This window comes from Saccostrea cucullata, unplaced genomic scaffold, assembly GCF_032062105.1.
Source record: "Saccostrea cucullata isolate Sc308-1 unplaced genomic scaffold, CSIRO_AGI_Scuc_v1 ctg333, whole genome shotgun sequence".
NCBI lineage: Eukaryota > Metazoa > Mollusca > Bivalvia > Ostreida > Ostreidae > Saccostrea > Saccostrea cuccullata.
This window is the reverse complement of record NW_026930396.1, coordinates 1-13478: the sequence shown is the minus strand read 5'-3', so window position 1 is coordinate 13478 and position 13478 is coordinate 1. Positions and strand designations below refer to the sequence as shown.

The following is a 13478-nucleotide window of genomic DNA, read 5'->3' as shown; positions in this document are numbered from 1 at the left end:
ACTCTTAACTTTTGAAATGCAATTATAGGTGTATTTTACTGTTATTTTTTCAAATATTTGTTATTGTATTTTTTAATAGCTTTGAATATTTTGATTGTGTCCCAACCCAGGAAGGTATTAAGTTTTATCATGCTTTGCTATGTCTGTGACTATAGATGTTTATGTGAAGCCCTTAACTGGTTTAAACTGAACTGCATATACATTGGATGTAGCTTTTAATAACATTTTTTATAACAGATAAAATAACTGAGGAATCACTGTCCAAGTCTGGCGCTTCCAACTATTGTTAATGTCCCTGGCATACTCTACTAACTAGACAGGTATTCCTTATATTTCCATTTCTTTGTGAAGTAAAATTGTAAATTTAGATTTTAAAAATGTAGTCTATTAAATAGATTTAAATTATACAAGGCCACCTATTTAAATTTCAAAAATCCCTACCCACTGATGTCAAACACAAAGATGGCCACACAAGATTAACATGCACATTATGCCTCCTAAGCTCCTGACCTCTCACTTGAAATCAACCCGACTAACTTTCAAATCAGAAAAAACAAATAGAAATTCAAATATTTCTTAAATAAATCACCTGTAGATACATGTATGATTTAAAATTTTCTATGTATGCTGTGAAGCAACATTGTATTTTGAAATCAATCCTTGACTTTTTAACTTAAAATACTTATTTCTAAAGACATATGTAGTGATAATCATTTGCAGTTTCCTATAAATTATAAAGGAAATTTAATTTAAATTCATAACCCCTTTTATTAATGTATAGGGATGTATAATTGGTGTGGTATCAAAAGCATATTGTATCTTTCATGCATACATATCATTTTACCCAATGCAATTTATGTACAAATACCAAGACATTTTTATTTTGTAATTGGACCATTTTCTTTTTTCAATAAAAATAATTAAAAAAACTAACATTTCATAATTTTTTTTTTTTAAATGCGAACATTTCAGTAGGAGGCAAAGTTTGATAATTGAGTACAAAAAAACAAAGTTACAGAAATAGTCGAACAAAGTGTAGGAATTTGTATTGAGGACATCAACCAGGATAGCTCAGTGGTTAGAGCACCTGACTAGTATAATGCAGGGGTCCCAGGTTCATTGATTCCAGGTCCAACCACACATTTTCATTTTACATGTATATGTATTTATTAAGAAAGATACTCCTTCCTCCTTTCCATACTACAAAAGTTACAGAAATAGTTGACAACAACTTGGGTCATATAAGTCATCACTCCATCGATTTATCAATGTTGAAATATTTACAATGATTTATGATGACTTAATGTTATAATGCATTGTGGCAACGCACTGCATTTTCTGTGCGAAAATGATAAATCAACGCATTGAAAGTGCATGTAAGGGCTTCAATATATTTTACCATGGAGACATTCAACGCACTTGAAAAAAAATTCATATTTTAAGTTGATATAAGATTTTATTTGTCTTTATCTTTCAAAAAACTAAGCCTAAAAAACCTCAAAAATGAATTGATTTACTCCTGTCAAAAGAGGACAAGACGGGTTAAGATTCAGTCCAAATCTTTATCTTTCCAATACATAGGTGTCGGTAACAAACGGGGGAGGGGAGCAATAAACCTAAAAAGGGTACGCTGCATTTTCAATGCTTACACGATGTATATATCTTTCCAAAATAAGTTGGGGGCTTAGCCCCCCATCCCCTCCCCTGGCCCTTCGTCCAGTCACTATGTCTATGCTATACTCAAAGCATTCATATAATTATGTATTTACCTAACTGGTATGACCTTGAAAACTTCCAATAATAAATGAGTTAATTAAAACAGATTAAAACTAGAAATTTTTAAGTACAGTAAAACGTATGAGAGAGAAAGAATTTTCATAGTTTTGAACAATCAAATTGGCCCCTTTTAATTATGATAAATGCTAAGTTGCTTGAAGCTGTCCTCTGTAGTGCCCCCTATACACCTTTACATCTACTTATCAAAGACTTGAATTAAAAAAAGAAGAAGAAACGAATTAATGAATATAAACAATCGTCACTCTTTTTTTCAAGACCCTTTAATTTTCCCTTTTATTTTATCAAACCTTAAATATTTAAAACGTCAATATCTCAGGTCCTAAAGTGACTTTATCATAAAAAAGTTATCAAACCAGGATCAGTTATTTATCATACCGATTATTTGAAGGAATATTGATCAATCTTTACATTTTTTTCAAAGTGCATTAATATGGTTTCTCTAATTTGAAAAAAAAATTTTTTTCAAAGTGCATTAGCTTGGCCCCAAATTTTAACGCACTTTGAAAAAATTTTTCAAAGTGCGTAATTTTTCAAAGTGCGTTGTAACAATGCATTCCTGGGAAAATGATACCACTTACTGAAAGTGCATTTAAGGGCTTAATATCCCATGCATTCCAGTCCAGTGAAATAACCCAGTCCAAGTTGAAAATAAACTCCATTTTCTCTTCATTTATAAGATAAAAATACCCAAATGATGAGCAGACTGAATTTTCAGTACTTTATTTTCAACTATATTGAATTCTAGTCCATTCCTAAGATTGAATAACTAGAGGCCCAGGGGCCACATCGCTCACCTGAGCACACCAGCTAGGAAAAGCACAGATCAGAACTGAAAGTTTACTGAGGTGGAGGGGGGGGGCTTGAATTTTAATATTATTATGCCCCCCTTCGAAGAAGGGAGGGCATATTGCTTTGCTGCTGTCTGTCGGAACACTGTCGGAAACTGTTTAACAAGGACATCCACTGTCGGTCCATTTAGTTTCCGTTCATTTTCTTCATAACCGTTGCCCATACTGAAATGAAATTTGGTATACAGATATTTCACATGAATATCTAGGCCAAGTTCTGTTTTGGGTAGCACCATTTTTGACAGAGTTATGCCCCTTGGACTTGGAAAAATTTCAATTATTTGCAGTTTCCGCTCATTTTCTTTGCAACCGTTGCACATACTGAATTCAAATTTGGTATACAGATATATCACATGAATATCTAGGCCAAGTTATGTTTTGGGTACGATTGCACCATTTTTGACAGAGTTATGCCCCTTGGACTTGGAAAAATTTCAATTATTTGCAGTTTCCGCTCATTTTCTTTGCAACCGTTGCACATACTGAAATCAAATTTGGTATACAGATATATCACATAAATGTCTACTTTAAGTTCTGTTTTGGGTATATAAACCATTTTTGACACAGTTATGCCCCTTAGTTTGAAAAAATTTCAATTATTTGCAGTTTCCGCTCATTTTCTTTGCAACCATGCATTGCAAATACTGAAATCAAATTTGGTATACAGATATATCACATGAATATCTAGGTCAAGTTCTGTTTTGGGTATGAACCATTTTTGACAATGATGCCCCTGGAAAATGAAAAAATTTCAATTATTTGCAGTTTCCGTTCATTTTCTTTAAACCGTTGCACATACTGAGATGAAATTTAAATATACAGATTAATCACATGAATATCTAGGTCAAGTTCTGCTTTGGGTACAATCGTGCCATTTTTGATAGAGTTGTGCCCCCTTGGACTTGCAAAAAAATTCCAATTGGGGGGAGGGGGGCATAAGTGTTTTACAAACATCTCTTGTTTGAGAATGCCTTCATATCAATACAGCATATGACTTTGCTGTTCTTGATAAAAAGATTTCTTTTTAAACATTTTGTTCCTATATATTACTTTGTAATAATTTGAATTTGATTCCTCATTGTTTCCCTCCCTACCCCATAGGGCCATGATTTGAACAAATTTAAATCTTCAATACATGAGGATGCTAATATGACTAAACATAGCTTTTCTGTTCTTGGGATTTTCCCCTTTCTTTTTTATGTAAAACTTTGATCCACCATTGTAGCCCCGCCCTACCCTTGGGGATTATGATTTGAATAAATTTAATTCTACAGTACCTGAGAATGCTTCCATATAAATACTAGTATCACTAATCATGGCTTTGCTATTCTTGAGAAGATTTTTAAAAAATATTTTTAATGAAGAACTTGGATCCCCCAATGTGGCCCCACCCTATCCCTGGGGGTTATGATTTGAACAAACAATAATCTACACTACCTGAGGATGATTCCATATAAATATCACTAAGCATGGCTTTGAAGTACTTGAGAAGATGATTTTCAAAGGTTTCCCTACATAATCCTATGTAAAACTTTGATCGGCCATTTTGGCCCCACCCTACCCCCAGGGTCATGATTTGAACAAACTTGAATCTACACTACCTGAGGATAATTTCACATAAGTTTCATCTTTCCTGTCTTCTCAATTGTTCTTGAGAAGATTTTTAGCTCTTCTGAGCCAAAGGCACTCAAAAGTAGGTAACGGTGACCTACTTTTTAAATTTTGCGGGGATTTGTTTTCAAATTGATTTGAAGGCATGTTTTGGACACTTTAAGGCCTATGATCATCAAACTTTGTCAGTTGATGCATCTTGAATCCTCAAACAATGTCAACTTAAAAGTAGGTCACAGTGACCTACTTTTTGAACTTTATGACTTATCCTTTTAAAAACATTAAATTCCATTATTTCAGACAAAGCAAGGAGGTTTAGAATCATCAAATCTTGTGCTTTGATGCATCTTGGGACCTTAAAACATATTTATGAAAAAGTAGGTCACTGTGACCTACTTTTTGAATTTTGCTGACAATTGTTTAAAACGCATGTTTTGATTACCTTCAGACCTAAGATCATCAAACTTGGTCAGTAGATGCATCTTGGGTCTTTGAAAAATGTCCACCAAAATGTAGGTCATGATGACCTACTTTCGACATTTTATGGCTATATTTAAGTATCTTAGGTATTCATTGGCTTAGAATCATCAAACTTTGTGAGTGGATGCATATTTGGTTCTCGGAGAGTGACGACCAAAAAGTAGGTCACAGTGACCTACTTTTGAATATCTCAGGTATGTATTAGCTTAGAATCATCAAACTTTGTCAGTTTAGGCACCTTGGGTTTTTGGAGAACGTCGACCAAAAAGTAGGTCACTGTGACCTACTTTTGACATTTTATGGCTATATTTAATTATATCTGGTACTAATTGGCTTAGAATCGTCAAACTTTGTCAGATGATGCATCTTGAGTTTTCAGAGAATGTTGACCAAAAGTAGGTCATGATGACCTACTTTTGAATATCTCCTACTTATTTAATTAGAATCATCAGTCTTTGTCAATTAATGTATATTGAGTCCTCAGAAAATTTCAATCAAAAGGTAGGTCACTGTGATACTTATGGTATTTTATAATTATACTATAATAAATCAGTCTTAACTGGCTAAATATTATCAAACTTTGTAAGTTGATGCATTTTGGGTCTTATGATACTAAGAGAGTTGGAGGCTTCTAATAGAAGTGATAGATTGTACAATTTATCAGAAGAGCGATTCAATGCCCTTGGGCCTCTTGTTAAAGATTTTTCCTATATATTCTTATGTAAAACTTCGATCAGCCATTTTGGCCCTACCCCCAGGGGTCATGATTTGAGCAAATTTGAATCTACACTATCTGAGGATGATTCCACTTGAGTTTCATCTTTACTGGCCCAGTAGTTCTTGAGAAGAAGATTGTTTAAAAATGCCATTAATTTTTCTCTAATTCATAATTATATCCCCTTGGAAAAGGGTGTGGCCCTTCATTTAAACAAACTTGAATCCTCTTTTCCCAAGGATACTTTGTAGCTAGTTTAGTTGAACAGTGGACCTTGAGAAGAAGATGAAAATGTGAAAAGTTTACAACGACGACAGACAACGGACAAATTTTGATCAGAAAAGCTCACTTGAGCCTTTGGCTCAGGTGAGCTTAAATTTGATCACCATATCTTACTATTCTTAAAAGAAAAATACTGCATGATATCAATATTTATTTTTAAAAACTCTTACAGTTTTTTTCTTTGTTTACTATGTCTATTTGTCTATCAAGTAACCTTAGGGCTTGGTTTTTGGAAGAAAAGCTCATCTTGAACTCATGACAAATGCCTGCATACAAAGAAGAATGTGTCCATTTATCCCGGATTCTGGTGCATTAGTTTAGAGTACAGTGGACTACTTGGGTCCTTAACATAAGAGATTGGAGCTTGTCCTTTATTGTCTACTATAGATACACTGTCTGGAAACTGTTTAACAAGGACATCCACTGCATCAGTCTTCTCCATTTCCACTGCCTGTCAAATATAATGAGATTTGCATTAATGGAGTTAAAAAATACTTGTTTTCAGGAGGATAAAAGAGTTTTGAGTCTGGTTGTTTAAGTCAGTCTGTCAGGAGAGGACAAAATGACCATGACTAAAGTTTAATATGATAAATCATTGTAAGTATACACATTTACCTTATGGAGTGCTGTTTTCCCATCACAATCCTGTAATGTAGGACTCGCTCCTCTTTTAAGTAATAATTGTAATATCTCTAAGTTTCCTCTGTATGCAGCTCTATGAAGGGGGGTAACTCCTGATTTGGTTACACAGTTAACATCAGCACCTGATTTCAGCAACAATTCACAAATGTTTAGGTGATTGTTTCTACTGGCATAATGCTGAAATTTGCAGAAATAATGTACGTTTGCTGATATAAACTTTTATTAGACCCATATGGACCAGCTTACTTTGATGAATCACATATACTGCATTAATTAATCAATCATGTTAATAATTAATATCAATTCAATGTGAACAGTCAGTGAACAGATGCCAAAATAGATTGATTTCTTTAACTTTCTCTAAATGAATGGTAAAATCAATGACACACAACAATATGTTACTGTATTTAAATCATGCATCTATATGATTATATCATAATCATGTATAATGATTCAGGAAAGGAGAAAATGCAACGGACCACACCGGGATTCGAACCCGGGCCCCCTGAGGCTCTGGTCAGGTGCTTTTCCAACTGAGCTATCTGGCCACCGGCGATCGAACCCGGCTGACCGCCACATTCCTCCCTCCTTAAAGGTCTTTGGCCCTCCAAAGACCCCAACCCAGGCTCATCCCTGGCAGGTCTTTCACCTGTCAATTCCAGGGCATGGCACGGCACCAAATCTTAACAGGAAAGGAGAAAGTGCAACGGACCAGACCGGGATTCGAACCCGGGCCCCCTGAAACTCCGGTCAGGTGCTCTATCAACTGAGCTATCTGGCCATCGGCGATCGAACCCGGCTGACCGCCACAATAAATTGTATAAACTATATTCATTTGCCACTCTCTTTCAACTCTACAAAATTAATTTCAAATCAATATATTTTGATAGAAAAAGATCAGCATAAATTGTATATGCCTAAAATATTTGAAATAATCCTCATATAAATTAATAACTATTACCAGAGCTGTGTAGCCCGAGCTGTCAGTTACGTTTGCGTTTTCTCCTTTCTCTAAATGTTTCTGGACTTCAACATAATCTCCATTCAAGGCAGCTGACCAAATTCCTCTCTCAAACTCCATCTCATCTAGGGTTTGATGCACTGATGGAGCACCAGAAGAGTGCGCGCCGCAATTATGTGCATGTCCACTGGAAAAATTGTTCATGTTTTGATCAAAGTGAAAGTAGAAAAAAAATGGATGTCGATCCCGAATAAAATAGTTTATGGTCGTTTTTAAAATTATACATTGTGGTTTGTAAATCAGTCAATGAAATATATGATATTAATATAAAAACAGTTTGATATTAGTGTTGAATAATTATATTACGAATAAAATTCTACGCGACACTATCATCGGGATCGAAAGTGTTTTGTTTTAAAAAAATGGCTGCGCCCATGATCACACCAGTGACACATGTTGTGTTTGACGTGGATGGTGTTTTAATAGGTATTCACCGTATTATTTTGTTTATTTACACTTAGCTGCAGAACTGTAGCTCTCCGAAATAATATATATTGATAGACCGGAGAGCTACAGTGCCACCCACTGAAAAAAACTGTATATTTATTGCGCACAAAAAAGTGCGCTGTTTCTCGATTTATTTCTCCATGTATTTAAAACTGTCCTCTCAAAGTTTTACTAACCATGTGTTCCTAACATATTCTTTCACTCATGACTGTTTCCACAACAAAACATTCCTTTATATTGTTGTTAATAGCCATGAAAGCCCTCATGGCTCTGAAATTGAGATCTAATTCTAAAATTTTGTCTATTTATACTGCCATTTTGGTTTGCAAGATAATCCAGTCCAATGCGCTTGCTTTTTTGCAATTGAGGTAAGAATTTGGAAGATTTAATCCAAAACCAAGCACAACTTTTAGTGCACAATAAATGTATAGCTTACATGGGTGGTACTGTAGCTCTCCGGTCTGTCACTACGTTGCATGCATGTTGCTTTACCAAACTGAAGCCTGAAGAGGGCTGATTTTAATGAAGAACCATTTTATTGACTATTTTTCTGCCATATATTCATTAAATAAAGGCAAGTTTATTATTCGTTTAACTTTTGTTGTTATTCTCGTGAGAATGTTGCTTTAGCTATTGTGTACGAAGCGATGCATTGTGGGTCCAAATTACTGAGGAAAAAATCTATCAAACGAATGCGCAAAAGTCCGAATAAACAAGCTTATAAGGCCTTGTGGTTATTCTGAAAACACATTCAAATATTCTAAATGCTCAATGTATTTTAACTTTATCTGTGGTATTTGAGCAACCCTAATTCATAGGTTTATCTGTTTTGCTAGAGTATTTCCAAACTAACACCAAAGGGGATGTTTATTCCACCATGACACATGATCCAACCTGATTTATTAGTGGTTGGTGATTCAATGGACCTACTACTTTTTTATCATGTAAGCAAGAATATGAAACCATTTTGATCAGATTTCTCAATGCCTCTGGGCAATTAGCTCAATTCGACAGTTGACTATCCTGAGGCCCTGGGTTCAAATCTGGTGTTGTCCATTATATTTTCTCCTCTCTTGAGACCTTTGGTGCCCTGACCAGGATATGTCACAGGTAAAAGACCTGGCAGTGCCTGGAAAGAGCTTGGGTTCAGGGGCGGAAACTGTTAGGGCCTTTAAAGATCAAGGAATGTGGTGGTCTTTGGGGTTCTATTGCAGATGGCCAGATAACTCAGTTTGGAAATCACCTGACTGGAGATTCAGGGGCATGGATGGGGTTTGAATTTTGTCCTCTTCTATTACTTCCACATTCTGCCAAACATCAACAAAAAAAAATTTTTGAATTTATATTTGATTTGGATTGGTCAGGATAAAACAGTTGAACTGTTTTTTAAAAGCTCATACTCTAGCATCTTAGGACAATTCTCAGGTAAGCTTGGACTTTCAGTAAGGCGTGGCATTTTCGACGTTACATAATTAGCATCTGAAATTTACACAGTTTTCATTCACTGTTGAAATACACATGGGATAGAAAATTGGGGCAAATGCCCAATAACTTTGTCTCGTCCGGCAAAGAGGTGGGCTTAAGTCATCTCATTGTTGTCAACATCAATTTAAAGTTCCTGATGTTATAATTTCTTAACTAATGAGAATCTATTAGCCATTTGACAGACCCTAATTATGTAGCACCGAGAATGCCACGCCTTACTGAAAGTCCAACTTACTTTGACTTATTCCTGTTCACTCCTTGGGGAGCATAGGGCCGCAACCACATCAGACTCTGTTTTGGGCTATCCTTTTCAGTTGGGTCCAGGTAAATTCAGCTGCTTTTGCTTCCATTTCTATAGATCTCTTTCAGGTTTGCCTTGGTCTCCCAACCCTCCTCTTTCCTTGTGGATTCCAATGCAGAGCTTATTTAGTGGTGTTGTTTGAGGGCTTGCATAAGGTTTGTCCTATCTATCCCATTTTCTCTTCTTGATGACAATATCTATAAGATTTTGGTTTGTTCTCTCCCATAGAAATGTTGTTTAATATGGTGTCAGGCCATCTGATGTTAAGGATATGGAGGAGACTTTTGATGATAAAAGACTGTAATCAGCTGTTTATTGTTTTAGTAACTTTCCAGGTCTTGGAACCATACAAGAGAACTGCTTTCACATTTGTGTTAAAAATCCTGATTTTGCTGTTGATAGAAAGAGCTTTAGAATTTCAGATTTGTCTGAGGGTGTGGAAAGCATGTCTTGCCTTATTAATTCTGAAAGTCCAAGCCTACTTGAGAATTTTTCTACAATAAAAAAAAATGCAGACACAGAGTATTTTCAACAACTGATTTTTTTTAACCTATATCAACCTCAGGTATTAAAGTGGGATTTTTTTTATATTCAGATGTACAGTCCATTCATTACAGTGTATCTTTTTTTTCCAGACACAGAACATTTGTATACTGACATTGTAGAAGGGATTGTGGGTCAGTATGGGAAGAAATTTACAATGGACCTTAAAGTCAAGCAGATGGGCAGGAAGGAGCCAGAATCAGCAGCCATTGTTATAGGCAAGTCACATGATTATAAATGTTAAGATTTCTAAAGCTTACAATTCTTTGTAAGATTTTTGCTTCAAGAATTTTTTTTAATTTCTTAACTTCCATTGGAAATGGATTATTTCTTGATATTCTAATGAGAAAAGGAGATGAAATAAAAAGACAGTCCTTTAACTAACAATGTTTTTGCTTTATAGAGGCCCTAGATTTACCCCTGACTGTGGATCAATATCTACAAATGGCCCACCAACAACAAGAGAAATTGTTTCCCTCTGTTGAAGCACTACCAGGTAAGGTATTGGTCTCTTTGTAAAAAAAAAATCAGTGATAAACAAATGTTTGCATTGAATTTAGAAATTGAAGTAGATTTATCTTATTGTGGCAACTTCATACAAATCACAAGGCATCTTGCGGAAAGTTTTCTACAAGTAAGGCAAATCTCACACTAATTTCCAGTTAATCTGGATTCTCCAAATCAATGTCAAAGCAAGTCTGATTACTTAAGAATGCACCTGCTTTAGAAAATTAACTCATATAGAAAATGGAGGTCAGATCCAACCTTGGGGAATTCACTCCCTACTAGGTCCAGATAGGGCTTATACTTACTCCGGGAAAAGACTTGCTCCTACAGCTTTAACCAAATTGCTTATGTCAAAGCTAGGAGTATATCATAACCTAATCTTCACTCTATCCTCATCCCTCAATACATTTGCGAAATATTATTTGTACAGTGGACCCTCATTTATCCGGACACTGGTTCCCAGTCAATTTGTCCGGATATGTTAAGCATCCGGATATCTGAATCACGAGTTAAACAAGACAAAATTACATTTAAAAATTTCATTCCAATGAAAAATCATCCGGATACTGAAGCATTCGGATATCTGGTGTCCGGATATCTGAGGATTCACTGTATATAATTAAAAAGCTATTTTTTGACACTCGCTCCAACCAAACTTTTAAAAACACAATAATTATAAAAAAACAACTGATGTTAATATATTTCTTTACAGGAGCCGAACGACTAGTCCGACATTTACACAAACATGGAGTCCCTATTGCCACTGCCACTGGTTCTCATACACATAGCTTTGAACTGAAAACATCCAATCACAAAGATTTATTTTCTTTGTTTCATCACTGTGTTCTGAGTGGAGATGACCCCGAATGTAAACATGGCAAGCCAGCACCAGACTGCTTCTTACTGGCTGCCAAAAGATTTCCTGACAATCCCGACCCCAGTAAGGTTAGGATATCCTTTAAAATATAATGATTTCATAATGGTGTAAAGAAAGTCTGAAAAAAAATTGTGGTCAGTTTATGTGAGAGGGCATATACTTGGTTCTCTTATGTTGCATTCTTAAAGTAGAATCTCTTTAATTTCTTATTCTGGGGAGGGGGGGGGGGGGGTATAAGTATTTCACAAACATCTCTTGTTACTTAGGTCTTGGTGTTTGAGGATGCTCTTTTTTGTTTACTTAGGTCTTGGTGTTAGAGTATGCTCCTTTATTTTTACTTAGGTGCTGGTGTTTCAGGATGCTCATTTATGTTTACTTAAGTCTTGGTGTTTGAGGATGCTCCTTTTTGTTTACTTAGGTGCTGGTGTTTGAGGATGCTCCTTTATGTTTACTTAGGTGCTGGTGTTTGAGGATGCTCCTTTTTGTTTACTTAAGTCTTGGTGTTTGAGGATGCTCCTTTTTGTTTACTTAGGTGCTGGTGTTTGAGGATGCTCCTAATGGTGTGGAGGCAGCCCATGCAGCAGGGATGCAGTGTGTGTGGTTACCCCACAGAGGATTAGACCTACAGACACACAGACACATGGCTACACTGGTGCTAGACTCACTAGAGGAATTCAAGCCCGAGATGTTTGGTCTGCCTCCATTTGACAGTTAACCAACAAAGTCAAACTACGTAGTTATTTAAAAGTAGCATTTCTAGTTATCAAATTCAATAATAAAATAGTGAATAAAAATGGAAGATAATATTTAGTTACTAGTGCCATAAGTTTATAATAAGTATACATATATTGGTGGATATATTCAAGATTTCATAAGAATGAAAGTGATTATTTTTTATGTTCAATATATGTACTGATAATTGTTATGGAAATTTCATTTATGAACAATGGCTTCATTGATTTATTTGTTTTTTCCCTCTCAATTTTATAAAAATGTATATTTCTCTGTGATCAAACTGCTGATCATTTTGGCAATTCAGGAAATATATGCATCCTTCATTCTGAAACTTATTAGAGCTGAGGAAAATAGAGCTTAACATATTGCTGCGAAATTTCTCAGACAATTTTCAATAATTCAAATGCTTAAAGTACAATTTTACTTTTTGAATGAGTTTTTTTTTTCAGAAATTCATTCTACATACAAGAGCTGCATCCTACCAGTTATACATAAATTTAGAAATTCATGTCAGTGAACATTAGTTATCCAGACATTGTGTTAAATGTGCTTTGTTGATAAAAAAACAAAGGAAAGCAGTTTCTCTTATACTCACTTCCTTAATTGCCATTAACTTTTTAAAAACTTCAAAGCAAGAAAAGGTTGGAATTTCCTGTTTAATTTCAGAGAATACGGAACCTCATGATATACTTCAAACAAAAAAAGATAATTTATTATACATTTTTCATGAGGTCATGTGAGGTAAATTTCTCTTCATTTTTTTGTTATTGAAGGCACTAGGTACATCAAAGAAACATTCCTATAACATAAGTAGTGCTGTATCAGCATGTTTGTTTTTATTTATGAATCACCAATAGAAACTCACTTTCTTGTATCTACAATACATCAACATTTAGCTTTTGTAATTTTTAATCAGAACTTGAATTGTTTTTTTTTTGTTGTTGTTTTTTTTTGTTTTTGTTTTTTTTTTGTAATAACATAGGTTTACAAATTTGAAATAGAGGAAGGTATAATATCTTAACAACAAAAACATCTATTACTTAATAGCTTGAGGATTGACTTCTCCTAAACCCTTAATATCTAAAGGGGCCTTCAAAGAATTTTTTGTACGCAAGGCTATCGTGCACCTTTTGTTTCACATTTTGATGAAACCCATATTTGGAATTTCCCATAGCAAACATGGACTT

The 13478-nt window shown here is 34.9% G+C and overlaps 2 protein-coding genes across 2 annotated transcripts; one reads left to right on the top strand and one right to left on the bottom strand.

Annotated features, from left to right (window-relative positions):
• Window positions 1-5833: 5833 nt before the first annotated feature.
• LOC134228406 (ankyrin repeat domain-containing protein 39-like) lies at window positions 5834-7553 on the bottom strand. The gene is made up of 3 exons (XM_062710054.1): window positions 7337-7553; window positions 6349-6552; window positions 5834-6184 (listed from the first exon to the last, which is right to left on the bottom strand). Exons 1-3 carry the CDS (start codon window positions 7538-7540, stop codon window positions 6026-6028), a joined length of 567 nt encoding a protein of 188 aa, XP_062566038.1. The 5' UTR covers window positions 7541-7553; the 3' UTR covers window positions 5834-6025.
• Window positions 7554-7755: 202 nt separating this feature from the next.
• On the top strand, window positions 7756-12521 carry LOC134228405 (pseudouridine-5'-phosphatase-like). Its single transcript, XM_062710053.1, has 5 exons — window positions 7756-7822; window positions 10265-10390; window positions 10576-10668; window positions 11392-11624; window positions 12089-12521. The coding sequence occupies exons 1-5, from the start codon at window positions 7759-7761 to the stop codon at window positions 12269-12271; spliced, it is 699 nt and encodes a 232-aa protein (XP_062566037.1). The 5' UTR covers window positions 7756-7758; the 3' UTR covers window positions 12272-12521.
• The last annotated feature ends 957 nt before the right edge of the window (window positions 12522-13478 follow it).

Coding starts and splice junctions, on each gene's coding strand:
- LOC134228405 (XM_062710053.1), top strand. CDS start 7,759: ATGGCTGCGCCCATGATCACACCAGTGACACATGTTGTGTTTGACGTG. Junction 10,669..11,391: donor CTCTGTTGAAGCACTACCAG/GTAAGGTATTGG, acceptor ATTTCTTTACAG/GAGCCGAACGACTAGTCCGA. Junction 11,625..12,088: donor ACAATCCCGACCCCAGTAAG/GTTAGGATATCC, acceptor TTGTTTACTTAG/GTGCTGGTGTTTGAGGATGC.
- LOC134228406 (XM_062710054.1), bottom strand. CDS start 7,540: ATGAACAATTTTTCCAGTGGACATGCACATAATTGCGGCGCGCACTCT. Junction 6,553..7,336: donor GCTCGGGCTACACAGCTCTG/GTAATAGTTATT, acceptor TGCAAATTTCAG/CATTATGCCAGTAGAAACAA. Junction 6,185..6,348: donor GGAAAACAGCACTCCATAAG/GTAAATGTGTAT, acceptor TATATTTGACAG/GCAGTGGAAATGGAGAAGAC.